The 25,136-nt window shown below is 46.8% G+C and overlaps 6 protein-coding genes and 1 long non-coding RNA gene across 10 annotated transcripts; 3 read left to right on the top strand and 4 right to left on the bottom strand.

The window, feature by feature from the left end:
- Nucleotides 1-1,969: 1,969 nt before the first annotated feature.
- On the bottom strand, nucleotides 1,970-4,936 carry LOC4344150 (uncharacterized). Its single transcript, XM_015791380.2, has 5 exons — nucleotides 4,157-4,936; nucleotides 3,986-4,063; nucleotides 3,717-3,816; nucleotides 2,897-3,039; nucleotides 1,970-2,474 (listed from the first exon to the last, which is right to left on the bottom strand). Exons 1-5 carry the CDS (start codon nucleotides 4,457-4,459, stop codon nucleotides 2,238-2,240), a joined length of 861 nt encoding a protein of 286 aa, XP_015646866.1. The 5' UTR covers nucleotides 4,460-4,936; the 3' UTR covers nucleotides 1,970-2,237.
- Nucleotides 2,942-3,725, top strand: LOC136357217 (uncharacterized). The gene is made up of 2 exons (XR_010742409.1): nucleotides 2,942-3,070; nucleotides 3,696-3,725. It is a non-coding gene; the product is annotated as an uncharacterized lncRNA (long non-coding RNA).
- Nucleotides 4,937-5,301: 365 nt separating the features above from the next.
- On the bottom strand, nucleotides 5,302-7,042 carry LOC4344149 (uncharacterized). Its single transcript, XM_015790676.3, has 5 exons — nucleotides 6,627-7,042; nucleotides 6,449-6,514; nucleotides 6,256-6,355; nucleotides 5,934-6,073; nucleotides 5,302-5,768 (listed from the first exon to the last, which is right to left on the bottom strand). The coding sequence occupies exons 1-5, from the start codon at nucleotides 6,903-6,905 to the stop codon at nucleotides 5,553-5,555; spliced, it is 801 nt and encodes a 266-aa protein (XP_015646162.1). The 5' UTR covers nucleotides 6,906-7,042; the 3' UTR covers nucleotides 5,302-5,552.
- Nucleotides 7,043-7,287: 245 nt separating this feature from the next.
- LOC4344147 (probable glycosyltransferase STELLO1) lies at nucleotides 7,288-14,532 on the bottom strand. Of its 2 annotated transcripts, XR_010742263.1 has the most exons (5): nucleotides 12,731-14,532; nucleotides 12,437-12,563; nucleotides 11,777-12,355; nucleotides 8,418-11,216; nucleotides 7,288-7,852 (listed from the first exon to the last, which is right to left on the bottom strand). XR_010742263.1 is itself a non-coding variant. In NM_001423003.1 (3 exons), exons 1-3 carry the CDS (start codon nucleotides 14,317-14,319, stop codon nucleotides 11,879-11,881), a joined length of 2,193 nt encoding a protein of 730 aa, NP_001409932.1. In that variant the 5' UTR covers nucleotides 14,320-14,504; the 3' UTR covers nucleotides 11,682-11,878. The 2 variants fall into 2 exon arrangements, 1 of the variants encoding a protein (NP_001409932.1); NM_001423003.1 differs by lacking the exons at nucleotides 7,288-7,852; nucleotides 8,418-11,216 and having other exon boundaries at nucleotides 11,682-12,355; nucleotides 12,731-14,504.
- Nucleotides 8,971-11,111, top strand: LOC4344148 (magnesium-chelatase subunit ChlH, chloroplastic). The gene is made up of 2 exons (XM_015791658.3): nucleotides 8,971-10,242; nucleotides 10,341-11,111. Exons 1-2 carry the CDS (start codon nucleotides 8,971-8,973, stop codon nucleotides 11,109-11,111), a joined length of 2,043 nt encoding a protein of 680 aa, XP_015647144.1.
- Nucleotides 14,533-14,671: 139 nt separating the features above from the next.
- Nucleotides 14,672-16,632, top strand: LOC107276459 (uncharacterized). Its single transcript, XM_015791662.3, has 5 exons — nucleotides 14,672-14,871; nucleotides 14,969-15,119; nucleotides 15,198-15,535; nucleotides 15,700-15,769; nucleotides 16,271-16,632. Exons 1-5 carry the CDS (start codon nucleotides 14,726-14,728, stop codon nucleotides 16,280-16,282), a joined length of 717 nt encoding a protein of 238 aa, XP_015647148.1. The 5' UTR covers nucleotides 14,672-14,725; the 3' UTR covers nucleotides 16,283-16,632.
- A 63-nt stretch (nucleotides 16,633-16,695) lies between these two features.
- LOC4344146 (beta-glucosidase 26-like) lies at nucleotides 16,696-19,879 on the bottom strand. Of its 3 annotated transcripts, none has more exons than XM_066312001.1 (12): nucleotides 19,733-19,861; nucleotides 19,376-19,650; nucleotides 19,222-19,280; nucleotides 19,036-19,111; nucleotides 18,869-18,940; nucleotides 18,695-18,782; nucleotides 18,355-18,598; nucleotides 18,111-18,226; nucleotides 17,716-17,933; nucleotides 17,572-17,603; nucleotides 17,352-17,454; nucleotides 16,696-17,245 (listed from the first exon to the last, which is right to left on the bottom strand). In XM_066312001.1, exons 2-12 carry the CDS (start codon nucleotides 19,617-19,619, stop codon nucleotides 16,965-16,967), a joined length of 1,533 nt encoding a protein of 510 aa, XP_066168098.1. In that variant the 5' UTR covers nucleotides 19,620-19,650; nucleotides 19,733-19,861; the 3' UTR covers nucleotides 16,696-16,964. The 3 variants fall into 3 exon arrangements, with proteins under 3 accessions (XP_066168098.1, NP_001409930.1, NP_001409931.1); NM_001423001.1 differs by having other exon boundaries at nucleotides 16,702-17,245; nucleotides 19,376-19,621; nucleotides 19,733-19,869; NM_001423002.1 differs by having other exon boundaries at nucleotides 16,702-17,245; nucleotides 19,376-19,879.
- Nucleotides 19,880-25,136: the final 5,257 nt, after the last annotated feature.

Raw genomic sequence — 25,136 nt, 5'->3', positions numbered from 1 at the left:
ACATGTCGATAACTAGTTTGTAAGAATATGGATAAATTGGGTTCTTTTGCTTCTGGCTTCTCGTTTCTTTTCTTGATTCTACAAATATAACTTCTCATAATCTATACGAAAAGCTGGATTATTTGGGGAGCTTCTGATTCTTGGAGAAGCTGCAGCTGTCCCAAACAGACTTAATATTGTCTTTTTAAAGTTGCTAAGAACACATATTCTATAAAGTTTAATCCACAAAAAAAATGTTTTATTCGCTAATAGGCATTGCGGCCTATAATCAACTGTAGATAGGGGTGGTAAAAGGCCCAACATCTAAAGCGGGCTTATTCGTTTCAAAGGATTTGTAAAGGAAAAGTACAGGAATATCCAATCCTTTGGAATGAGCACTATCCTATCATTCGTTTCAAAGGAAAATATAAAAGGAAAAATTCATATCCCTCCACTTTTAGGGGGAAAACAAAGGAAAAAAAATAATCCACTCCAACCCAATGTTTTCAATCCTTTGGATTGTTTGCAACCCAACCATAGAAAAATTTCCTATGTTTTCCAATTCATAGGTTTGCACATGCATTCCTATATTATTTTTATGTTTTCCCTATTCCTACGGTTTGAAAATCGTACAAACCGAATAAGCCCTTCTATTCAATTTTAAACTGAAAATATATATGAGGGTTGTTTACCCTAAAAAGGAAGGAAATATATATGAGGCCTGGGTCTAAAGCTAAATTTCTATTCAATTTTAAACTGAATATATAATATATATATATGAGGGTAAGAAGAATATATATATGAGAGCTAGGTAGGATTGTGAATAACCTATGAGCCACCATGGTCGTACTAAATGTTTTTAAACTCTTTTATTGTTTTTTATTTTTCTTGACTTCCTTCTCTACTACAGTCTTTTTACCTCTTTTAGTTTGATTTTGTGGCTCAATTTGTCCCCGCTGTTCCAATCTTGCCTCTACTGCCACTCTTTGTCGAGCGTCAGCAAATGGACTCTGTGGATGGATGCTTCAGTGATGCCTACACGCTCATGACACTTCTGTTTAGACTTAGCCAGTCAGCCAAACAATAATAAACCGTGCTCAATTTGAAAATTCCCAAGATCGCAGCAAATTTTAAACCGTTACTCGTGGATTTTCTACGTATTAAAAAATCACGACGACCTTTAAACCATTTTCTTTATTCTAAAATATAACAACTTAGTATGGTATCAAATTTATAATTCTAAATGCATTTTATCCCGTTACTATACTTTTGAGACGGAGATGGAGATAGTAGCTTGCGAGTTGACTCAACCATACACTTACAAAAGAGAGTAAAGAAATCTTCCTCCATGGCGCCCACTCCTCGGATTAACTAGAGGAACAAGTAAACACCTACTCTTCGGATTAAGATCCTATGCCTTCAAAGGCACAATACTTTTGTCACTGACAGGTGAGCTCATAGTTCATCGGGCCTGCACAGTGACAAAGCTACAAAGGCACGTACTTTTGAAGGTAAGGGAGCCTGACCCGGCAGAATGGCTGCTTTGAAGAACGTGCGGGACTAGAAGAAGAAGGTAGCGTCGTGATAGCGAGATCGCGTGGCCCCAGCGAAGCACGAGGATCTTTGCAAGGTACGCCGTACAACTAACTGGTCCTCCTCCTCCTATCTTCTACTCCACATTTTGGACCACTCGGCCACTTGTTCCGTACACGTCAAGAACACAGAGATAGCTTGCAAATTATGCAGAAAACACTAGCTTGAAATTAAGGTTACAAACTAGTATGTGAATGAGGGTTTACAATTCCGATACCGGATTAAAATCGCTCACTAGTTATATCCTCAGAATAAACAAAAAAGATAAAATCTTGACAATATAGTTAAAATTTTAAAATTTATTTTAACTTGACTGAAAAACCGATCAAATTATGTTTTCGAACCAGTCTCGTAAGTCCGGAATTCGCGTAATCCGGACCAGTTTCCACAGGGATGGTAGACCTTAATTAACATAATATAGTAATATACCAAGAATTCTATACAAAATTTCAGTGCTTTAATTCTTTTTGTAGCTATATTTGAAGCTGTCCTTGATCTTGCCTTTTCACAGAGAGATTGGTTCAGTGGTTCTTTGCTCTCTTTTTTTTACCCTGCTTTTGGCACATCAGGATGGTACTAATACAATTCCATCCGGTGCTACAGATCATGAGCTCATGATTTGATGGTGGTATGATTTTTTTTTCTTTTCCTAACTCTCGATGACTTTACAAGTTTGGCATAACCGAGTCATCCTGTTCAGGCCTGTGAAGGTTGTGCAGGATGTACAGTGAAGCGGACGACAGGAAGATGCAGACCGAGTAGCTCAGCAGGTCCAACCCCGTTGTTATCTTCACCATTTTGCTCCTCTCGAACATCTTCACCAGAAGGATCATGACGATGACATGCCCTACTTTGGTTTTCAGTTCGTCCAGGGAGGTAATCTTCATCCACTTTGGTCTTTCCTGAAACAAGAAGAAAACGAACGATCAGTTTTCTGAACCTGCCACGATTGCAGAATTGCAGAGATGATAACTACTGTTCTCAAGGCAGATGTAGGGAGTGTCTATGTTTGTGCAAACTATGGTTATATTTGATTATCTGGTTTGTCTGAATTTTCAGTAGTGAAGTTTTGGTTGTTTTGCAATTAAACAGTTCAATGGATAGCTCACAAAATAAAATTTTCAGTCCACAAACAAAGGAGTGATATGGTTAGCAAGTACAGGTTCATCAGTAAAAGGCTAAAACGTGAAGGTTGTTTTGGCATGCGAAGATGATTGGCTAGTTCTTATTCAGTTCCTGTACATTGTTTCCCTTCTGCTATAATATAAAACCAGCAGTTGCTGGGTTCTTTTTTTTTTTTTTAAAAAAAAAGATGATTAGCTACCTTTAAAGCAAACATCCCAAATAAGGATGATCCCTGCAGAGCTCTGTCAGACTCAGAAGGAACATCAGTAGAAGTATTGCTGATGAACAGCCCGTACAAGCCCATCCCAAAGATCAGCATGACTGTTCCAGCGAGATAAACATCTGCAGAGAGCAGTAAAACACAGCAGTTAATGTAAGGTTCAATCATTCTACACACCAATTTACTGCACCTTGCATGCTTGCAGCCTCTAGAGTTGATAAAGACTTTATCGTATATTATGAAGCCTAGAGAGTAACCTACCATTCTTTTTGTTTTTTTAAACAAATGAGTAACTTACCATTCTACTACCAACCACCTAGGAATATCAGAAATTTAAGGTGTGATGGTTACAGTTGGTCACCAAAAGCTTTTATAACGAACGAACTTTCATTGGTTGAGACGTCACGAAGCATGATCGATGAAGATTAAGGTTTTTAAAATAACGAGGTGGTATTGATTGAGTTTTAATTATTACAAACTTGAAAAATAGATTAATATGATATTTTAGAGTAACTTTCATATAAAAAGTTTTCGCGCAAAACACACCGTTTAATAGTTTGAAAAGCGTGACATGAAAATTTTAATCTTCATCTAACTCTTCTTGGAGAAAAGAACGGCACCATAGAGTTAAATTCGAATCATTGTGAGTTGTGACAGATACTACCTTTCTTTGTGCCAGCTGACTGAATAAACCTTTTTCAGTAGCTCTTACAAGACAGAATTCTCAAAGAGTTTAGGTAGTGACATATTTATACTTAAACCACTTTGGATCAAACAGCAAGCAGAATGGGCATCTCACCAATGGCTTCGACAACTTTGAGGACCATCTGCCCTGTATGGACGCCTTTGAGACAGCCCGACCAATACACGCTGTAAGCCTCTTTTATGTAAACACAACCCTAATCACGAGTAGACAGAAGCTAGATGATCAGAGCCAGAAAAATATTGACATGGATGTTCTCTAGTGTTCTACCCTGCAAGAAAGATATTCTTGTTCTTGATACAGATAATTCTTGCCCTGATTGGAAAGAATCAGGTGTTGGAGACGAAATGGATATGATCACTTACATTGAGGAAGCAGAGGAGGGATCCGGCCAGTGATCCGGCAACCGCGAGAAGAGCCAGGAATCTGAAATCGAAGATCACCTGCGTGCGTCACGATGGACAGAAATTTTAGCCTGATTTGCAATACCAAGCATGGTAAATCGACGCAGATCTTGGAAAGAACCAAGCAGATACCCTCTCGACGGTGGTCTCGACGGCGGTGGACTTGGTGGTGGGAGGAGGAGGAGGAGCCATGGCGCCGTTGGCCCCGCCGACGAGCCCGTAGCCTCGCGGCTTGCCCGCCGGTGAGCCATCGGCGCCGCCGACTCCTCGCAGTACGGCGTCCGCCGCGGTGGTCACGCCGTCGCCGGACGAGGACGTGGCGCCGACCGCCACGAGCCTCGACGGCGTCCGGCGGGGGCGCAGCGCGGCGCCTCCTCGCCGGAGCGCCGGCGCGGCGGCGAGGCAGCCGCAGCGCAGGAAGAGAGCGGTGGTCATCGCGCGCGCGCGTCGGGTCGGAGTCGCCGCGCTCGCCGGCTGCTTGCTCACCGGCGACGCACCCGCGTTGCGTTCGTGGCTGCTTCGTGTGGTGCGAAATCGGGGAGGAGAAGAGGTGGAGAGGAGACGGGTTTTCTGGCGCGAGATGCCAGCCGCGTCGCTCTCAGCTCTGGCTCTCTCGCCGTCAGGCTACTGTGGCGCGAGGGCTTTGCACCGTTGCCTGCATTTGCCGCGCGTTTTCGCGGGGGGACGCACGCACACGGCACATCGCAGTGATGCGAGAGAGACATTATGCCTATTTGGGAAGTTTCTAGCTGCTGTAGCTTCTTCTAGAATCTCCGCTTCTCCAAACAGTGTAGTTTGTTACCTAGATTCTAAGAATCTGTACTTGTAGAATTCAGAAAATGAACTGAATCCAGATGCTGAAAAACCCAGCTTCTCCAGATTTATAAAAGCTGGCTACCAAACAGCAGATTCTCAGAATTTTAAGCTCCTCAAGCAGTACTATTGTATCGATTGGTTTGGAGTTTGTGGAGGGATCTATAGATTTGAAAAATACTGCCCTAAAATCACCAAATCGAATATGCCTTCTGATTTGTCATTTGGATTAAACCCAGATTGGTTTTCTCACTATGATCCTAGCCAATATGCTGTATTATTTTCAGTTTTTTGTTACAGATTTTCGGCCCCATCGTTTCACTTTTGGGTGGAATAAGCCAAAAGATATATTTGCAAACGAAAAATAATTTGTGAAAAAAACTTTTATGTACGTATTCTTAATGATCTAAAAGCAAAGGCTGAAAAATAAACTTCGATGAAAAAATCTCAAAATCAACTCCAAATTTAAGTCTGAAAATTTAAATTTTGGCTGATAAGCGTAAGCATAAGCATAAACGAAAAGATAAGGCTGTTTAGGAGTTCTTTACACTGATTTGTCCTTGCAATCCGTTTAAGCCCAGCATCAGGGCTTGCCTAGCAACAGTTCTAGTGCTACAAAATACAAGCACTGAGGCAATGAGTTCTTCCTATATGGCATGTGCTATAAAAAATACTACTGAGTAGAAGGCAACATGTCCGGCGCTGCAATCATGTACTACTCGTGTTCTGGGCGATGAAGGTTGTGCAGGATGTACAGGGAAGCCGACGACAAGAAGATGCAGACCGCGTAGCTGAGCAGGTCCATTCCCGTGGTGATGTGCACCATCTTGCTCCTCTCGAACATCTTCACCAGGAGAATCATCACGATGATGTGGCCCAGCTTCGTTTTGAGCTCATCGAGAGAGCTGATTCTCATCCACCTCGGTCTCTCCTGCAGCAACAAGAAGTGAATGGTTCAGCGGCTTTCAGTTTCATGACATGTGAGCATCAGAAGTTATCAGGAAAAAAAAAAGTGCAGAGATGGTGAGTGCAGATTTCGACTTCTCGAGTCAGTTAGTTTAATCTTGAAGTTTCTTCTGAATTTAATGGCTGATACCTTCAAAGCAAACATGCCAAACAAGGATGATCCCTTGAGAGCACGATCAGATGCAGGTACATCAGGAAAATCGTTGCTGATGAACAGCCCATACAGACCCATCCCAAAAATCAGCATGACTGTTCCAGCAAGATACACATCTGGCCACAAAGCAGCAGTTAAGTTAAAGCACATTTTGCAGGTCCCCCTCTTCCAAAATTGATAAGAGGTTCGTATAATTGTTAGTGTTAGATTTAGGTAGATATCAAGCTAAACAATAGAGGCATCTAAACAATATTGTGTCAGAGTTCAGATGATATCAAGCAGAACTTTAATTGCTCACCGATAGCCTCGACGAGCCTGAGGACCATCTGCCCTGTATGGACACCTCTAACACAGCTTGTCCAGTAGACATGGTATGCTTCTTTAATGTACACACAACCCTGATTATAAGCAAATGACAGATGATTCAATCTGTAATTTCAGCTCCACCATTTCGTATACAAAAATTTGCTTGCACAGTCACAAGGCTTTACACTGAGGAAGCAGAGGAGGGAGCCGGCGACGGCGAGGAGAGCCAGGAAACGGAAATCGAATATCAGCTGCGGCCAAAAGGCAAAACGAAACATCATATCAGACGACGGCAGCTGCGTGCACAGGACCAACAAAACCATACTTTCGCGCGTGTGCGTGTGTGTGTACGTACATATGTACCTTCTCAACGGTGGACTCGACCGCGGGGCCAATGCCTCCGCCGCCACCGCCGTCCCCTCCGGCGAACGCGCGCTCCAGCGACATGGCGGCGGCTGCCGAGCCATCGGAGCCCAGCGGCGATTCGCCCGTAGTAGTGGCCGTATTAACCGACGAGGCAGCGCACGCGACTGCCACGAGCCGGGGCCTACGACACGGAAGCGCGGCGCGGCCACCGCCCGTCTCCGCGCGCCGGGACAACGCTGGAGCGAGCCAACCGTGCACCACCGCGAGAGCAGCCATCAGCTCGAATGCTGCTGGTTTGCCTGCCACGAGTGGAGTACGGAAACGGACGTGGTGGTGTGACGCGTCGGTGTCTCCCCCACCCGGTGCTTTTCATCGCCCTCTCGATCATCCGGCCATGCGTGCGGGTGCGGATGGTTGGTTTCTCGCGTGCGATCGAAAGGGAGTGCAGGAAAGACCTGGAACGGGTCGGCAAATCCCCAATACGGCATGCAGGCCCGCGGGCCTGCGCACGCGAGGACGCGCGAGTCACGATCCCGCTGACATGGACGTATACAGTGAGTATTGTAGGGGGCAACCGGTCTCTGGCTCGTATCAGATGGCCTAATCAGTAAAAGAAAAAAATCAAATTTTAAATTTTCAAGCTTAATGTTGACCTTGATTTTGAGATATTTTAACGCAATTTCTTTTTTAACATTGGCTTTTAAGTCAAAAAAAAACATATTTATAAAAGTTTCACCTACAAATTCATTTATATTTCCTAATAAGTCGTTTTGGCTTATTAGGAAATAAGCCAAACGATTGGGACCTCGGTGTCTCGGACCCTCGGTGACGGTGAGGGGCCGTTTGGGCCCTTTTCACCGGTGGTGAACTGGCGATGATCATCAGAAACGGGCAGTAGGTCGTTCAGTATCCAGCACACACGGTGGCATCAGGCATGAGTTGAAGTGGTAGAACAAGTAAACATCTGGGCTCTGGCCATCTGGGGAGCTATCAACAGCAGCTCCAGCACGTGATGGAATGCATACGGGTAACTGGCTGTAAGCCTGTAACGGCGACACGGCATGCATGGCTTTGGGGCGGTGCTGATTGCTGTCGCTGAAGGAAGAAATGGGGTGACTCGATTACTCGAGGGATCTTGAGGTGCAGTTTCGTGCTGAAAACTGGTATTGCACATGCGCCATTCATCCCATGAAGAGAGCTCTTGTACATTTGATGCCGCAATCCTGATATGAAAAATCCAGTAATGCATACCATCATATATATGATATGAAGTTCAATGAAAAGCCACGTGTTATGCAATCATTAGCTGTCAACTGAAAGTTATCTTTCAAATGAAACAACACATCATGTGAGAACAAAAAGCTCAATACTTAAGGTGCATAAAGTATGCTCAACTGAAAACTAGAACTACTCGTGTAATCGATCAATCAACTCTTCCATCCTCCGAAGAACTCATGTACATAACGGTGCCACAAGCTTGCTACATAATCCCTGTGATGCATACCTTAACATGAAGTTCAATCAGGAATATATTGTAGCATTATTTTTTTTTGAGAATTTATTGTAGCATTACATATATGCTAAAACTGCCTACTGATTGAAGTTCCAAGTCCTTCAAATGAAACAGTACGATCATTTGTAGACATAAAGTAAAAAAAGTTTAGGTGTATGATCCCATAATCCAATTATGCTATCTAGTTTGCAGTTTCGCGAAAAGTTCCTAAGTGAAAATACTCATTCCAAGTGTTGTATGCTGACTAGGTTTGCAAAGCACACAGAAATAGTTACCTTCTTTCTTTCTCTGCGGAGGAGAAGAAACTGGCCATCACTGTTTTCAGCTTCCCACCAGACAAAGGCAATGTTGGCACAGCGGCATACCTGAATGTTTTCAACTCCATCTATTCCGTCCTCCAAGATCTGAAGAAGGATGGCTACAATGTTGAGGGTCTTCCAGACACAGCTGACAGCTGAGGCCCTCATCGAGGAGGTTATTCATGATAAGGAGGCCCAATTCAACAGTCCCAACCTCAATGTTGCCTATCGCATGAATGTGCGGGAGTACCAGTCACTCACTTCCTATGCCTCCTTGCTGGAGGAGAACTGGGGCAAGCCACCTGGGAACCTTATTTCTGATGGTGAAAAACCTACTTGTCTATGGGAAACAGTATGGCAATGTATTCATTGGAGTTCAGCCCACTTTTGGCTATGAAGGAGATCCAATGCGGCTTTTGTTCTCAAAATCTGCTAGCCCTCACCATGGCTTTGCAGCATACCACACCTTTGTTGAGAAGATCTTCCAGGCTGATGCTGTCACTTTGGTACCCATGGGTCTCTTGAGTTCATGCCAGGGAAGCAAGTTGGGATGAGTGATGCATGCTATCCTGACAGTCTCATTGGCAACATCCCCAATATCTACTGCTATGCAGCAAACAACCCATCAGAAGCAACTGTTGGCAAGCGTAGAAGCTATGCAAACACCATAAGCTACCTGACACCACCAGCTGAAAATGTTGGTCTCTACAAAGGGCTCAAGCAGCTTTCAGAGCTCATCTCTTCTTACCAATCTCTCAAGGACACAGGACGTGGTCCACAGATTGTGAGCTCAATCATTAGCACTGCAAAACAGTTAATCTTGACAAGGATGTTCCCTTTGCCCGAGGAACGTATGGAGCTTCCACCAAATGAGCGTGACCTTATTGTTGGAAAGGTGTATGCCAAGATCATGGAAATAGAATCACGCCTCCTGCCATGCGGTTTGCATGTGATAGGTGAGCCACCAAGTGCCATTGAGGCTGTGGCCACCCTGGTGAACATAGCTTCCCTTGATTGCCCAGAGGATGAAATATACTCACTGCCCAACATACTTGCTCAGACAGTGGGCAGGAACATTGAAGATGTGTACAGAGGAAGTGACAAGGGAATACTGGCTGATGTTGAACTGTTGAGGCAGATAACAGAAGCTTCTCGTGGTGCCATCACTGCCTTTGTTGAGAGGACTACAAACAGCAAAGGGCAAGTTGTTGATGTTACAAACAAACTTAGTACCATGCTTGGTTTTGGTTTATCAGAACCATGGGTACAACACTTGTCCAAGACCAAGTTCATCAGGGCAGACAGAGAGAAGTTGAGAACCTTGTTTACATTCTTGGGAGAATGCTTGAAGCTAATTGTGGCAGATAATGAGCTGGGAAGCTTGAAACTTGCCCTCGAGGGAAGCTATGTTGAACCTGGCCCTGGTGGTGATCCAATCCATAACCTGAAGGTTCTCCCAACAGGGAAGAGCATCCATGCTCTTGACCCTCAGACAATGCCAACTATAGCTGCCATGAAGAGCGCCAAAATTGTTGTAGACCGTCTGCTGGAGTGGCAAAAGGTTGATAATGGTGGCAAGTATCCTGAGACAATTGCACTTGTCTTGTGGGGCACCGATAACATCAAGACCAATGGTGAGTCATTGGCCCAGGTGCTGTGGATGATTGGTGTGCGCTCGGTTGCTGACACATTTGGCCGTGTCAACCGTGTGGAACCTGTCAGCCTTGAGGAGCTTGGACGTCCCAGGATTGACGTTGTTGTCAATTGCTCAGGTGTCTTCAGAGATCTTTTCATCAACCAGGTATGAATTCTGCCCCAGCCTTACATATGTAGAATTTTGTGCACATGCAAGGAAAAATCATAGCTGAACTAATGTACTTCTGGAACACACTGATGCAGACGAATCTACTGGACCGGGCAGTGAAGATGGTTGCCGAACTGGATGAGCCAGAAGAGATGAACTACGTGCGTAAGCATGCACAGGAGCAGGCACAGGAACTTGGTGTTTCATTAAGAGAGGCGACAACAAGGGTATTCTCAAATGCATCAGGCTCTTACTCATCGAATGTGAACTTGGCAGTGGAGAATGCATCATGGACTGATGAGAAGCAGCTCCAGGACATGTACCTGAGTCGAAAGTCTTTTGCATTTGATAGTGATGCTCCAGGGGCAGGCATGCGAGAGCAACGCAAGACATTTGAGCTTGCTCTAGCAACAGCAGATGCCACATTCCAGAACCTAGACTCATCAGAGATTTCACTCACAGATGTGAGCCACTACTTTGACTCAGACCCGACAAAGCTGGTGCAAGGACTGCGCAAGGATGAGCGGGCACCTTCCTCATACATAGCAGATACAACCACAGCAAATGCACAGGTGAGGACATTGTCAGAGACAGTGCGCCTTGATGCAAGGACAAAGCTACTGAACCCTAAGTGGTACAAGGGGATGATGAAAAGTGGCTACGAGGGAGTTAGAGAGATTGAGAAGCGGCTGACAAAAACTGTTGTATGGAGTGCAAAATCTGGACAGGTTGTCAACTGGGTTTATGAGGAGGCAAATGCCACATTTATTGAAGATGAGGCTATGAGGAAGAGGCTCATGGACACTAACCCCAATTCATTCAGGAAGCTAGTTCAGACCTGCCTAGAAGCCAGTGGTAGAGGCTAATGGGAAACATCAGAGGAAAACTTGGAAAAGCTCAGGGAGCTCTACTCTGAGGTTGAAGACAAGATTGAAGGAATTGACCGGTAAATTTGTTTGATCAATCAGATCCTGCATTCAAAAAAGGAGGAGAAATCCTTCTGTCTCACTGAATTGAGAGTTGAGACTTGTACAATTTATGTAATTTATAAAAAGTTGTAACATGACATACACGAGGATACAGTGTTTAACAAAGAGGGTGCCTGTGAATGAAAAATGGAGCATGGGTAGAAGTTCTTTCTTTGGAATATGTTACTTATTGTCACTTAATCACTTGTTCATTTGCAGACTAGTATTTGATACCTACTAGGAATATAAAGCAGGTGGTTGTGAACACAGAATATCAGTAACTATTTTAAGAAAACTACACTAGAGTATTACGATCCTTCACTCCATACTTTACATATGTACGACAACTGTACAAAAACAGGAATTTAGCCAACACGAAATAGTGTGCTAATGTGGCCAATGTGACTACAGTAGCAAGTTAAAAATGAGAACACCTTAGTAATTTAATTGTGAACATTCCAATCTTGACAAAGTAAGTTTCTGGCATCTGATTCCACATGTAAATGACACCAAGAAAAAACAGCATATCTTGCTCAACAAAAAGGGTGTTAAATTGAACTTACAGCTGAAGTGGATGGCAAAGAAGAACAAAACAATATACTGAATAAACTTTGTTTTGTTTTCCCTTCCCAGTCCGAAGTATACAGTTTTAGTGAATTCCTACATCAGATCAATTCCATAAGAAACGGATCACCTGAAGCCATGACTCTGATTAGCTCTACAAAATCTATCTCATTCTGAACCTTCATTGGGTACACTGCATGTGCTTGAGCAGTGTATATTGTTGCAAAAGTGGCATTTGATTGCACATTTGTCCTATAAATAAGTTTGGTCAAAGCTTTTGATTCAAAATTGCTTGGCAAATCCATTGCAAGGAACAACATGGGGATAGCAATACTGTGATGAATGTCTAAGCTTCCAATAGCTTGAACTAGATAAGAAAAGTCACCAATGTGACTTCGAGGTATGTAGAATATCTCACTGTTGCAATGAATTATCTTATCTTCGCCAACACTTCTTTTGTAGTTGGCTTGATATTGAAATGGAAAGCTAGCAATTGCCTTTTTTACCATATCTCCTTGGTTAATGAACCATTCAATTTTATTGCCATGTAAGGGGACATCGGACCATGATTCCTTCACCTATGGAGAAAAAGATGAGTTAATTTGATGGGACAAAGAAATTCACACATATATTTTGGAAACCAGGACATGAGCATGCACCTTGTTGGTTATCCAGAGCTTAGCCTTGTCAAAATCATAGAGGTTCCAATAATTGAGGATCATATGATCCTGAAGGAACATAAATCCCCCAGCACCTGCAAACCGGTCAAACACCTTTGGCAAGAACCTATAGTGGAAATGTATCAGTAAGTGCTGCAAGCTTTTTACATATTCAAGTAAATGAAACTTTACTGGATGAAGTGGTCAGTAAGATTTGTGAGTTATGACGACTTGAAGCGTAACATTTTACTGTTGATTGGTTAGAATCATAAATACCAAGCTGATTTCACTCACTTGTAAGCTTGTGCCAAGTTGCTGACTTCAACAGCAAGATCTGAATTGCTTTTCTCTGAAAGAATAACAACTGCCCTGAATATACGACCATAAAGCAATCTCCACTCAAGTGCAACACGGTCCACAGGTACGGTGCAGTGCACTATAAGCACAACATCACCAAAGTGCTTCCTCCATTTTATGAGATTTCCAATCTCAGTGCTAACTTCCCCAATCTCCTCAACACCAAGATGTACGGTAGGCAGTTTCTTGGGGACAAACACCTGCTTGTCCCCATGTCCAATGGTCGCCCTTGGCCGATCAATCTCCAATGACATCAACCTTGGCTGCCGGTAACCAACAGAGACCAGATCTTGCAGCCACGCGGACATGAACTGCAAATCCTTCTCTCCCCAGAACCCCTCCTCAGTCATCGCATAACTCAAATCAAGAATACGTTCAAAGAGTGTCTGCTTATGTGACCGCCACTCCATTAGGAAATCTATCAGCCTCCCTACACTGACATGGATATCCTTCTCATCATCAAACGGGTGAGCATGCACATTATCCATGCGGTGCACGGTCGGTGGGTAGACCACTAAGTAACCCCCAATCTCCCATAATATGCGCTGCGACCAATACCCACGTATAACATCAGCTGCCATTGGACTCACTGATACTGGCAATGCAAGCCCCCAAAATGCCGGTGAATGGAACAGTGTATTAACTGAGTTGATTGGAGCCATCATGCCCTGAGGAAGTGCGACCTTAGGCGCATCTGCATCAAACCGGAGATCAAAAGCTTCCATTTCCGATGATTTCCGAGTGAAGTAGAACACAGCGTCAACATCCGGTAGGCCATTGCACAGCCCCTGCTGTATGAACTGCCCGCCACCGAACACCTGAGTGTAGAATTCTTCCACACCCACCTCCCCGGCTTTGTGCAGCGGCAACCCCCGCGGCCACACCGACGGCTGCCCAAAGTGCACGTAGGGATTCACCACCGTGCGGTTGGGATCCGCATGGCTGTACTGCAAGAGCACGCCGCCCCCTTGGCGATGGTCCAGATCGACATCGAAGTGCTTGGTGAGGTTACTGCCCAGGACGGCGTTGCGCGCGTCCGCGTCGTAGATGACGCGCGCGCCGCGCTGCACGGCGAAGAGGTAGGCGGCGGCCTTGCGGGCGTGGCCGCGCGCGGGGAGGAAGGCAACGGAGCGGAACCCGAGGCGCGCCTGGTCGGCGAGCGTGAGCAGCGCGGCGCCCGGGTGCGACCAGTCCGGGGGCGTGGTCTCGTCGGCCACGGCGAGGAGCTGCCACCCGGGGACCGCGGGCAGCGGGCGGTGGCGCGGGTGGTGGGCCGCCGCGGCGAAGATGATCCACCTGGAGGCGCGCAGCGACGGGAGCGGCGAGGACGGGAGCACCGGGAGAGGGGGCACGCGCGACCACGCGACAGACGGGTACTGGAGCCGGCGCGACGCACCGCCGGAGCGTGCGGCGGCGAGGCAGAGCGCGGACGGGGACCCGCCGCCGTAGAGGAGGAGCAGCAGGAACGGCGCCGCCGCGAGCGCCGCGAGGACGACGTAGGCCACGCGGCATCTGGAACTCGCCATTTTTGGGCGTAGTGGTGGTGGCGAGATGGGAGAGGGGAGAGGCGACTTGGTGGAGTACTACTACTCCTCCACTTGGTAGTAGTGGCGTTGCTGCCGAGGTGGACAGCTAGTCCTCGTCGGAGTCAATGGCCTCGCGGCGGCGCCGCGCAGCCCGCGAGGTTGTTTCGCCGCCGGCGACGAGGCCCGAGAGGCGACAGAGAGAGGGGATTTTCCCCATTTTGGGCCCAATCATGGGCCTTTATGGGCCTTGATGGGCCGTGTGTAGCCGTGCCTATCCTATGGGCCGTTGCTTTGCTGGCTTGCACACGTCATCGCGTGCTGGCTTTCCAACACGCTCGAAAATTCAAAAGTTGTCTCCCTTTTGATATCCCCACAAAAATCTCGAGCCCCACTTGCCGGCGACGAGATGGATTCAGCTCTTGCCGCCGCCGCCGCCACCGCCGCCGTGGCGGCGTTCCCCAACTTCGCCGATGTCGCCGGCGCCGTCGCGCTCCTCGTTCTCGCCGACTCGCCGCCAGCGCCGTCCCCGCCTCCACCTCCTCCCACTGTCAGGTACTACTTCCGCGCGCAGCACTCTGGTTTTCTCCATTCGGTGTTCGGCGCGACGAATTCACCGCCCCGTGCGGCGGCGCCTCCCCGTTCATTGCAGCGACGAGCTCTCGTGCTACTCGGGATCCTCCGCGTCCTACTCCGGCACCTCGGCGAGGTCGTGCGTGTCCGACTCCGCGCAGCGCGGTCGCCCCGTCGACCCCCTCCGCGTGCTCGCCGTCGTCGCCTCCCTCCGCCGCATCGACCCCAAGGTAAATAATCTGATGTGCTAGATCGCGAACGCCAATAGTTTCATCGGTGCTAATGGCTCTGCTCCTCGTTGACTCTAGGTGCTCGCCAAGGCGACGAACACGCTGTTTCAGGGCGAGTCGTCGAAGAAGAGGAAGGGCGTGTGGATCCACATCGACGACGATGAGGACGAGAGCGAGAGGAACAGCGCTGTGGCCAGCGAGGGGAGCACCGTCACGGGGACCGCGTCTGCAAGCTCCACGGCCACGTCGGGGAGATCCCACCGGCCTCCGCGGGCGAGTGGCGGTGGCGACCAGCTGCCGCGAAGGGCGGACAAGATCATGAAGTGGTTGTCGCGGCCGGGAGCGGTGCCGGCAACGGAGACGACCATCCGTGCAGCCGTCGGCGACAATGCTGGCACCAGCAAGGCGCTGCGCTTGTGAGTACCACACTGCTGCCAATTGCAATTTGAAACGCTTTTGAAATGGTTGTCATGTTAATTTCAATTTGAAGCGGTTTTGAAATGGTTGCCATGTTAATTCCAATCTGAAGCGGTTTTGAAATGGTTTCCGTGTTGCTAAATTGTTTGTGTGGAATCCGCAGGCTGCTGAAGCGTCCGGGCTGCTTGCGACGTTCTGGCTCTGGTGGCCGCAATGATCCATATGTTTACATGGTATGTGAAACTCATGCCTACTGTTTGAATTGAGACGGGAATACGAAATTCGATGCATGTTCTGTGCTGTTGAATGATGGTGGCTCATTGTATTGTAGCTTAAGAGATTTTCAGATTGGAGTAGTATTACCCTTTGATAGTGTGCAAATTTTTTGAATCGAGTTAGTGAGCTACTGAGCTTAGTAATTTCCAGTGGCCCAGTGGGACATACACATTTGAAGCAGTTCTTAAACCTGAGTTAAATTTGCGGTAGTGCTCACTGATCACTCTTTAGTACCCCATTCTAGAAGCTCTATTTATTGTGTTGGGAGCTCAGCACAGGCAAAGTTCACAGCAACAGTGACATGTTATGACGGCCACTGCACAGGCAGACATCACAAAATGTGATGTCTCAAATTTGTGAATTATCAGCTCTTATTAACTTTGCAGAATACATTCATTACTATTTAGCTATTCCCATGATTTCTCATGAGTACTATTTTCCTTTTGATGAATTTTCAGGTCACAGGCTGACCCAATGAAGTTAACTAAGTTGTGTTTATAGCAAAAGAGATGGTAACTGTAAAGCTATTGGAGAGGCCAAGTGACTTCTGAGCAGTATTTAGTAATTTCTACTACCTGTCTGTCTTAATTACTGTTTAATTTTGCCTTCCTGCATATAAGAAGTATAGCCATAGGAGAAAGCAAAGTTCCCATGTTAGAAAGAGCTTGCAGATATATTTGTAAAGATAGGCTACTGGATAGAAATATAGACACACAATCATACACCCAGAGATTTTATGTCATCGCGCTTTATATTAGTGTATGTCGAACTGGAGTAATCAAGTATAATGAGTTCCATTTTCAGACACTTCTTTTTGCAATTAACTGTTATCTGAACTTCTCTGTGGGAATGAAATCTGTGCTGTTGAATAGGAATTATTAGATATTTTGAATAGTCCCTTCTGTCAGCTCTTTATTGTACAAATAGCCTACGGTTCTGATGAACAAATCTGTATTGAAGTTCAATCCATTTATTTCTCCTTCTGTTGCAGAAGCTAGTGAAGCTACCAATCTCCACATTGGTTGTTTTTCACATATAACTAAAGCTAAACTAACGCGCTACGATGAGCATACGCTAGAGTTAGCTTTGTTCTGAAATCTGACAGTGGAAGCCTTTGAGGCTTTCACAGCTTGATCCTTTTGTCTGCATACTTTAGTTCCTCTTCTTACTGGAGAGCATGTTCTTGAACCAGAAAGCTGAGTCCTTGGGGTACCTCTTTAGCGTCTTGTAGTCCACGTAGACGATGCCAAAACGGGAAGTGTACCCGAGCCTCCACTCGAAGTTGTCAAGCAATGACCAAGCAAAGTATCCAATCACTTTGGCACCATCGTCTATCGCCTTCTTGAGCTCAGTGATGTAGTTTCTGTAGTATCTGATTCTTACTGTATCATGCACACCCTGAGTGATACTGACGTTGCCAGGTTGGTCCATACCTGTAAGAGCACAACATTGATCATAGTGTAAGCCTTCTTTAATACTTTTCATTGTCAACAAAACTATTATTCGGAGAATCAGGGACCATTCTGATAGAATTAGTACCATTTTCAGAAAGGATCATTGTAGGGTTTCCATATGTTTCCTTTACATAGGTCACAGCCTTGTTGATTCCCCATGGCACAATGTAAAGCCAGTAGGAGTTTGCCTGCGTGAATTCAATCAATTCAACTATTGAAGTGTGATGATTTAACTTGAAATTCAACTTTTCCTAACTGTTCAACATACTACTGTACAAATGTACAATACATTGACTGCCACTTACTTGAGCTCCAATGGGCACGCCGTTTCGTTCATCTGGAAAAGACATGAGTGCATGAGCAACTGATCCAATTAAACAGTACTACAAGAAACTGAATTATGCATCAGAAAATCAGAAGGATTTGGGGGTGGAGTATTCAGAACTCACAGGCAAACCCAACATGCCAGTCATCCTGATAACTGGTCGGTGTCAGGTTCCATGGCCCAGGGTCTTTCATGTAGAAAGAGGTGTAGTGGTTGATGCCAACATAATCTATTGAGTCTTTCACCATCCTGGACTCCTCATCACTGAAGGTTGGCATCCTGTCCTTGACGATTTCGAGCATCGAGTATGGGTACCGACCATGGATAATGGGGTCAAGGAACCTTTAAGGAGATCATAGTGTCAGTTTGCTGATCCAAAAAAAAGGGTACTTTCAGACTTTCAGTTTGTGGCTACACTATCACAAAAAATCTAGACTGCTACTAGACCTGAGCATCTGAACTCTGGAGTAAATAATCGATAATTTGATCCTGAACCAGATGGTGTTTTCAGATTTTTACCATCCGAGGTGAAAATCTCTTGCCCTCTGTGCTGCAGCCCTATCAGCATTGCTGTCACTGAATGGTTCATACCAGACAAAATCCAAGAGAATTCCAATCCTCCCCTTTTGATAAAGCTGTTCAATTGGAAGAAATGCATTGCAGACTACATTCTCAGATACAGGGATAGCAAAAGTAACTGAGATAATTTGCATTGCATAGTGTAAATCCAGCCTTGAGCTGAACTGTCATTCTGCTATTTTACCTGATACTTTTCGCGGTATCGCTTGACGGCGGCAGCATGAGAAAGGATGAGATGGTGGGCAGCAAGGTATGGTTCTGTCGTGGAGTTGCCTCCTGCATCACAGCCAGAGCACCTTCCCGGGGCATGGAAGCCATTGTCATATCCTAGAGCAGCAACGCATCTCGGCTCATTGAAGGTAAACCAGTCCTTCACCCTGTCTCCGAACGTCTGGAAGCAGAAATCTGCGTAGTCTGCAAACGCCTCTCTTCACAGTAGAATACACATTTTTTCTTTGGTCAAATATATGCTTCAATCAGCTTACAAATTTTGAAGTTCATAGTTTTCAAGTTGAAATGCTTACACGATGTTTGGGCTTAGCCAGCCTAAGTACTGCTCATGGAGTGCTAATGGTAGGTCATAGTGGTAGAGGTTTGCGTACGGTTTGATGCCTAATTCACCAAGAGAAGGTCAGGACACTGATGCAGAGAACCTTTGTAGTACTGTCTAAGGTAAGCAAGTGTCCTAGGAAAGTTACCTTTCTTAACCATGTAATCTATTAACCTGTTGTAATAATCAACTCCTTCCTGGTTCACCATCCCAGTCCCATCTAAATTTTTATAGAAAACTCCAAATCACAAACTCCACTGATCCAACCAACAACAACAAAAAGAACTGCTGCAGGTACAGACATAATCCACATACTTGGGAAAATTCTTGACCAAGAGATCGAAAATCTATACGCATCAAAGCCCATGTTCTTCATTATGTTCACATCTTCCTACAACCCCAAACAACAACCATCAAGCATCAAAAGAGAAAGAAACACCACAAACCACAACAACGAGAAAACACAATCACCGAATCACACACACATAACACATTACACACCTTGTACCTATGATACTCATCAACCGTCACATCGGCTGTGGCATTATTAGGGATCGTCCCTGTCAGGACACAAGAACACGGTAACAACAATGAGCACCATTTACCATCTCACCTGCACTGAAGTTTAGTACTCTGAATCTCTGATTACTTTTACCTGGTTTCTCTATGAAAGCGTCCCAGATGCTAGGGCCCCGGCCACCCTGCTTCGCCATGCCCTCCACCTGGTACGCCGACGCGGCCGTGCCGAACACGAACCCCTCCGGGAAGGCTCGCCGGCTCAGCCCGCCGGCGTCGTAGATCTCCGGGTTGAGCCAGTAGCATTGTGCCGGTGGCAGCGTCAGCAGCAGATGAGCTGCTGCTGCTAGTGCAAGCCGCAGTGCTGCTATGAATTTCCTCATGTCTGCATTACACACAGAGGGAGCAGGAAGTCTGGAGACAAAAAGGGCTTTGTCTTCCGGTGGCATATAAAAGATGGGAGGAGGTAAAAGAAAACTGAGCGCCTGAGGCTTACCAATTTTTACAGTTACTGATTCAGTTTTTCACCCTGTGTTTATTGGCAGTTTGCTTCTCAAACTAAGCTGGGGGCAGCCTGAATCAGAAGGCCTGAAAATGGAGGGAAGTTGCAACAGATGCGATTCCCAGAATGATAGGAAGGGCCGCACAATTTGTAAGTTTGCCTCAGTTTTCTGTGGAGGTTTCTACGTTCCACATTTCCACTATTGATGTGCCCAACTTTGTTTGTTGTGCTCCCAATCTTATCTTTTAATTCCTTGACGACCTTGATGGACCCCATTCTGTAAATTGATTGAATGAATGAAAGTTTGGAGCCAATGACGCTCACACTGACTGAAGCATCGCTGTGGCTTTACTCCTAGATGAAGTTATTAAAAAACACGGATTTTTAAAAATTAATGAGCAAAGATAAACATATTTTAACTTAAGATAAACTTAAAACACCCGTCCTAAAATATGATCATTTTTAAATAAAACGATACTACTTTAACCGATAATATCTACAAAAGTAATATGTTTTAAGTAAAAAGAGTTATATATTATAATAATTTATTTAATTATAAATCTAGCAACATTAAATTTATATGATTGATTTTTTTTACTTTTTTCTACTAATAGTTAAATTTAAAAAGTTTAACTTCACTCTTCTAAAAATACTTATAATTTGGTACGAAGGGAGTAGTAATTTAAAATGGTGGGAGTGAGTACTTCAGGCTAACCCCAATCGGTGCTAGCTAGGCTGTGTTTAAATTAAAAGTTTGGATCCAAACTTCAGCCCTTTTCCATCACATCAACCTGTCATACACACAATTTTTCAGCCACATTATCCAACCAAACTTTTTAGTCACATCGTCCAACTAAAATCTAAACTTTATGCTGAACTAAACACAGCCCCAGTATAGTGCAGCAAGAGATCTGGACACGCATACATATTGCAAGACTGCAACACGTGAGAAGCCTTTGTCAGTTGTCGCTAGTTCACTGCCAAGATCAGCGCCCACACACACACGGAAAAGCGGGGACTCTTGCGCGCAGCCATCCGGTCCGCGAAACGCGTGCAAGTCTTGCCCTCCTCCTCCTCCTCCTCCTCCTCGTCGCGCCGCGATCCTAATCCTATCCTCCCCCATCATCTTCATCTCCGGCGCTGTTTGTCGCGTACGGCGCAACGGCCGTTCGTTCTTCTCCGCTAGTTTAATCCGCTCCGGCGACGTACGTGCAGCGTGGCGGCTTTTGCCTCTACATCAGCCTCCGCGGAAACGGGCCCCGCGACGGCGTGCGAATTTCTTGTGTAATAACTGCGGGGTTTTGTCGTCTCGACAAATCGACCGCAGCTGATTGATGGCACCGTGCACGTATACGTACTAGTACGTGCCACCACCGTCCACCGACACTTGTGATCATACGGTACACGACAGATTTGTTTCGACGCCCTGCGGCTGCGGATCGCGTCGGGGGCCCGACCCGATGCTACGTGCTCAGACACCGCATGTGTCACGCGGCACGAGGCTTACGTACACACATATACTCGTGGAGTTTTCGGTTACCCATATCCTCTAATAATAAATTATTTATAAAGGTAATTTTTTTAATGTGATCTAACGACTTAAGAGCTCAATGCTTAAAAAAAAATATTTAAAAAAATCTTAAAATAAACTTTAAATTTAAGTTATCTTTGATTTTGATTTATTAGGGTAGCCGATTGAGCTCATGATCTCGTGGCCTAGCCGCCTAGCTCTCGATCCATGCCTCAAGCTCCCTCTCATCTTGGGCCAAACAGCACCACTAAAGAAAAGGCCGATTTTGTTCTGAATGGGACCATTATATGGGCTCGTGCCCAATATTTGCCTCTCACTCTCTGACCGCTTGCATTACTGTGGAGATTATGGGTATTCCATATCTACACGGCGATGGTATTCGAACTGGGTACAGGATACCTAATGTAGATAGAATATCTTATCTGTATCTCGGGTTTGTTTCTTAACTTGTGTATCAAGGAAACACCCTGAGACTTAGTCGGTTACGACTGTATTTTACCTTTATCTTCATATTCCGTTAGGAATATAGATTATCTTTTGTAATCCGGACTCCTTCCAATATATAAGGGGGGTCCGGGCGCCTCTAGGGGCATATGCTGATTTTTCCCGAATCATACAATCAATAATACACTCGGCGGATTCATCCCCGGACAGGAGTAGGGTATTACTTCTTTTATAAGAAGGCCTGAACCTGTATAAATCCTTTGTCTCCAAACCCATACACTTTCCAAGCTTGATAGCCACCCCCTTTTATTATTGCCGAAATCTAGTTTCGACAGTTGGCGCGCCAGGTAGGGGTAGCGTCAAGCTTTTCGCCGATCAGTGCAATGGGTTCCGTCACCGGCATCGACGACCTCGTCTTCCCACCCGGGCAGACGTTTCGGTTCGGCAGCCTCGATTTCGTCACCAACAACTTCGGCAAGATTTCTCTCCTTGACTCGGAATCAGACCAGTCGGGAGAGAATCGACTTCTAGTTCCGTTTGGATTCCCAAACGCGGCAGAAAGTTGCTTCAAGACCATCTCGATCGAGTCAGCTTCAAACCACTCGGCCGAGATCGCATCTACTCCAACAACGCCAGATCAAGACGATGAGCCTTACCCATCAATCTTGATGCAGCTCCCTGACGATTCGGCAGCCGTCTCCACCGCCACGCCGTCTCCATCCCGTAGGCCTAGGCGGAAGTCGGTCTTAACACCGATTTCGCCTAGCTTCAGGGAAGTCGGCGTCATCCTCCAACCACTCGGCACGGTTTCAACGGACCAACTGGATGGCTACTACAGCTCTCCCACCGTCGACTCACGTCCCACCGAAATCGTGGAATACGATGAGTTCGGTTCTCGCTACTACGACGACGCGGATCTTGACGACTTCGACGGAAGCCTAGAAGACAACTACACTCCTCTTTTCTTCGGCGTCTTTATGGCCGACAATGAAACGGAGGAGCAGCGCCAAGCCCGGGAAGCCGAAGCACGTTGCGAGACCGAGCGCCGCCGACTGGAGCAGGAGCGCCAAGCACAAGAGCAAGAGCGACTACGCCGGGAGCAGCAGGAGCATGAGCGGAACGCGAAGGAGGCTGAAGACCGACGGCAGCGAACCTTGGAAGCTGGGCGCCGAGCGCGTGATCTCATCGGCCAGCAAGATGTTGAAGGGATACCGGTTTTCCGTACCCCTCAGCAGAATGCGGTTGCCGCGATCACCCTCCTCGACACCCTCCTCAAGGAAAACGAGCACAACCAATCTGATCATGTCGTCAACATCCTGAACCAGACCAAGACCATGATTGCGGCCTCGGTTCCAGTTAACTCCGAAAGCGTCCACACGCCGACTGGTAGCCGAGTTCCACACTTCCGATCTCAGGACTACCGTCATCCAAGCCTCAGCATCACCGGCGCAGGATCCAATCGCAGGAGCAGGGGTCACGACGAGCGGTCCGCGCACTCGCCTCCCGACTACCGTGGGGAGCGCCGAGTAGAACGGCCACGTTCTCCGCCTCGTCGCCGCCCCATCGATCTTCGCGACACAATCATACAGCGCCGAGCAGCTCGAGGCCGTCACCACTCGCCAGACCGCTACGACGACGACCTTGATGGGGTAGCAGCCTTCACCGACGACCTGCGTCGAGTGGATTGGCCAGCCGGCTTCAAACCGACTGGAATAGAGAAGTACGACGGTACCACTAACCCAGAATCGTGGCTTACCGTCTACGGTCTCGCAATCCGCGCAGCAGGAGGTGACAACAAGGCCATGGCGAACTATTTACCAGTGGCTTTAGCGGATTCCGCCCGATCTTGGCTCCATGGATTGCCCCGTGGTACGATCGGATCTTGGGCCGAATTACGCGACCACTTCATCGCCAACTTCCAAGGCACCTTCGAGCGTCCTGGCACACAATATGATCTTTACAACGTTATCCAGAAATCCGGAGAATCCCTTCGAGAGTATATCCGACGATTTTCTGAACAACGTAACAAGATCTCCGACATCACCGACGACGTCATCATCGCCGCATTCACCAAAGGGATTCGCCACGAAGAATTGGTCGGCAAATTTGGGCGCAAACCTCCCAGAACAGTCAAGCTCATGTTTGAAAAAGCCAACGAGTACGCCAAAGCCGAAGACGCCGTCACCGCATCGAAGCAGTCGGGTCCCAGTTGGAAGCCGAAAAATACGCCGGCTACGGGAGGAAGTGGAAGTAACAATCATAAGGACCGCAAGCGTAAGCCTGAGGAACTTGTTGCAACCGCCGCTCACTCTTCTCGACAGCGTTCGCGCGTCAACACCTTCGACAAGATTATGAACTCCCAATGCCCGCATCATCCAAACTCCAACCACGTGGCCAAAGAGTGCTTCATCTACAAGCAGTTCGCGGAGCAGTACACCAAGTCTACTCGGAAGAACTCCGACGAGGAACAAAGCACGTCAAGGAAGAAGGACGACGGCGACACCCCGGCTGGATTTCAAGACCACCGCAAGGAGCTCAACCATATTTTCGGCGGCCCCATGGCTTATGAGTCTAAACGGAAGCAGAAGTTGACTGAACGGGAGATCAACGCTGTTCAGCCCGACACGCCCCAATATCTTCGATGGTCAGAGATTGCAATCAAGTTTGACCGCTCGGATCATCCTGACCGAGTGGTCCACCCGGGGCGGTACCCCCTGGTACTAGACCCAGTGGTCCGTAATGTCAAGCTTCGCAGAACCCTCATTGATGGTGGCAGTGCACTCAATATCCTCTTCGCCAAGACCTTGGATGATATGCAGATTCCTCGCTCCGAGCTAAAACCAAGCAATGCGCCTTTTCACGGAGTAATCCCAGGACTATCCGCAACTCCACTTGGCCAGATCACCCTCCCAGTCACTTTTGGCACTCGGGAAAATTTCCGTACAGAGAACATCAGCTTTGAAGTCGCCGATTTCGAGACAGCATACCATGCCATACTCGGACGCCCGGCGTTAGCCAAATTCATGGCCGTCCCGCACTACACATACATGATGATGAAGATGCCTGGTCCCCGAGGAGTCCTATCCCTACGGAGCGACATCAAGCAAGCCGTCACATGCGACAAGGAGAGTTGCGACATGGCCCAAACTCGCGAGATGGCGTCAGCCCGAGAGGAAATCCGACTGGCTGCAACCACGGTGAGCGAAGGAAAAGTGCCCGCTGCCAAGATTTCAAAAAGTGGGGAAACCGAAGCCGCGACTAAGAAGATTCCCTTAGATCCTTCTGATCCTACCAAAACTGCTGTAATAGGCGCCGAGTTAGATTGTAAATAGGAAAGCGCGCTCATCACCTTTCTTCAAAATAATAAAGATATCTTTGCGTGGAAACCTTCGGATATGCCCGGTGTCGGTGATATGGGACCGG

This window comes from Oryza sativa, chromosome 7 (assembly GCF_034140825.1).
Source record: "Oryza sativa Japonica Group chromosome 7, ASM3414082v1".
Lineage (NCBI taxonomy): Eukaryota > Viridiplantae > Streptophyta > Magnoliopsida > Poales > Poaceae > Oryza > Oryza sativa.
The sequence above is the reverse complement of the archived record's forward strand: the minus strand, read 5'-3'. Positions and strand labels throughout refer to the sequence as shown.

Excerpts from the sequence above, each read along its gene's own strand:
- LOC107276459 (XM_015791662.3), top strand. The coding sequence starts at position 14,726 with ATGGATTCAGCTCTTGCCGCCGCCGCCGCCACCGCCGCCGTGGCGGCG. Across the intron at positions 14,872-14,968 it reads CCACCTCCTCCCACTGTCAG|CGACGAGCTCTCGTGCTACT; the intron begins GTACTACTTCCG and ends CGTTCATTGCAG. Across the intron at positions 15,120-15,197 it reads TCCGCCGCATCGACCCCAAG|GTGCTCGCCAAGGCGACGAA; the intron begins GTAAATAATCTG and ends CGTTGACTCTAG.
- LOC4344146 (NM_001423002.1), bottom strand. The coding sequence starts at position 19,685 with ATGCCACCGGAAGACAAAGCCCTTTTTGTCTCCAGACTTCCTGCTCCC. Across the intron at positions 18,941-19,035 it reads TTGGTCAAGAATTTTCCCAA|ATGGGACTGGGATGGTGAAC; the intron begins GTATGTGGATTA and ends ATAAAAATTTAG. Across the intron at positions 17,246-17,351 it reads AATGATCCTTTCTGAAAATG|GTATGGACCAACCTGGCAAC; the intron begins GTACTAATTCTA and ends GTGCTCTTACAG.
- LOC4344150 (XM_015791380.2), bottom strand. The coding sequence starts at position 4,459 with ATGACCACCGCTCTCTTCCTGCGCTGCGGCTGCCTCGCCGCCGCGCCG. Across the intron at positions 4,064-4,156 it reads TCGAGACCACCGTCGAGAGG|GTGATCTTCGATTTCAGATT; the intron begins GTATCTGCTTGG and ends TGACGCACGCAG. Across the intron at positions 3,040-3,716 it reads CAAAGTTGTCGAAGCCATTG|ATGTTTATCTCGCTGGAACA; the intron begins GTGAGATGCCCA and ends TGCTCTCTGCAG.
- LOC4344148 (XM_015791658.3), top strand. The coding sequence starts at position 8,971 with ATGCCAGGGAAGCAAGTTGGGATGAGTGATGCATGCTATCCTGACAGT. Across the intron at positions 10,243-10,340 it reads GAGATCTTTTCATCAACCAG|ACGAATCTACTGGACCGGGC; the intron begins GTATGAATTCTG and ends ACACTGATGCAG.
- LOC4344147 (NM_001423003.1), bottom strand. The coding sequence starts at position 14,319 with ATGGCGAGTTCCAGATGCCGCGTGGCCTACGTCGTCCTCGCGGCGCTC. Across the intron at positions 12,564-12,730 it reads AACTTGGCACAAGCTTACAA|GTTCTTGCCAAAGGTGTTTG; the intron begins GTGAGTGAAATC and ends TTTCCACTATAG. Across the intron at positions 12,356-12,436 it reads AGCTCTGGATAACCAACAAG|GTGAAGGAATCATGGTCCGA; the intron begins GTGCATGCTCAT and ends TTTTCTCCATAG.
- LOC4344149 (XM_015790676.3), bottom strand. The coding sequence starts at position 6,905 with ATGGCTGCTCTCGCGGTGGTGCACGGTTGGCTCGCTCCAGCGTTGTCC. Across the intron at positions 6,356-6,448 it reads CCCTCCTCTGCTTCCTCAGT|GGTTGTGTGTACATTAAAGA; the intron begins GTAAAGCCTTGT and ends GCTTATAATCAG. Across the intron at positions 6,074-6,255 it reads CAGGCTCGTCGAGGCTATCG|ATGTGTATCTTGCTGGAACA; the intron begins GTGAGCAATTAA and ends CTTTGTGGCCAG.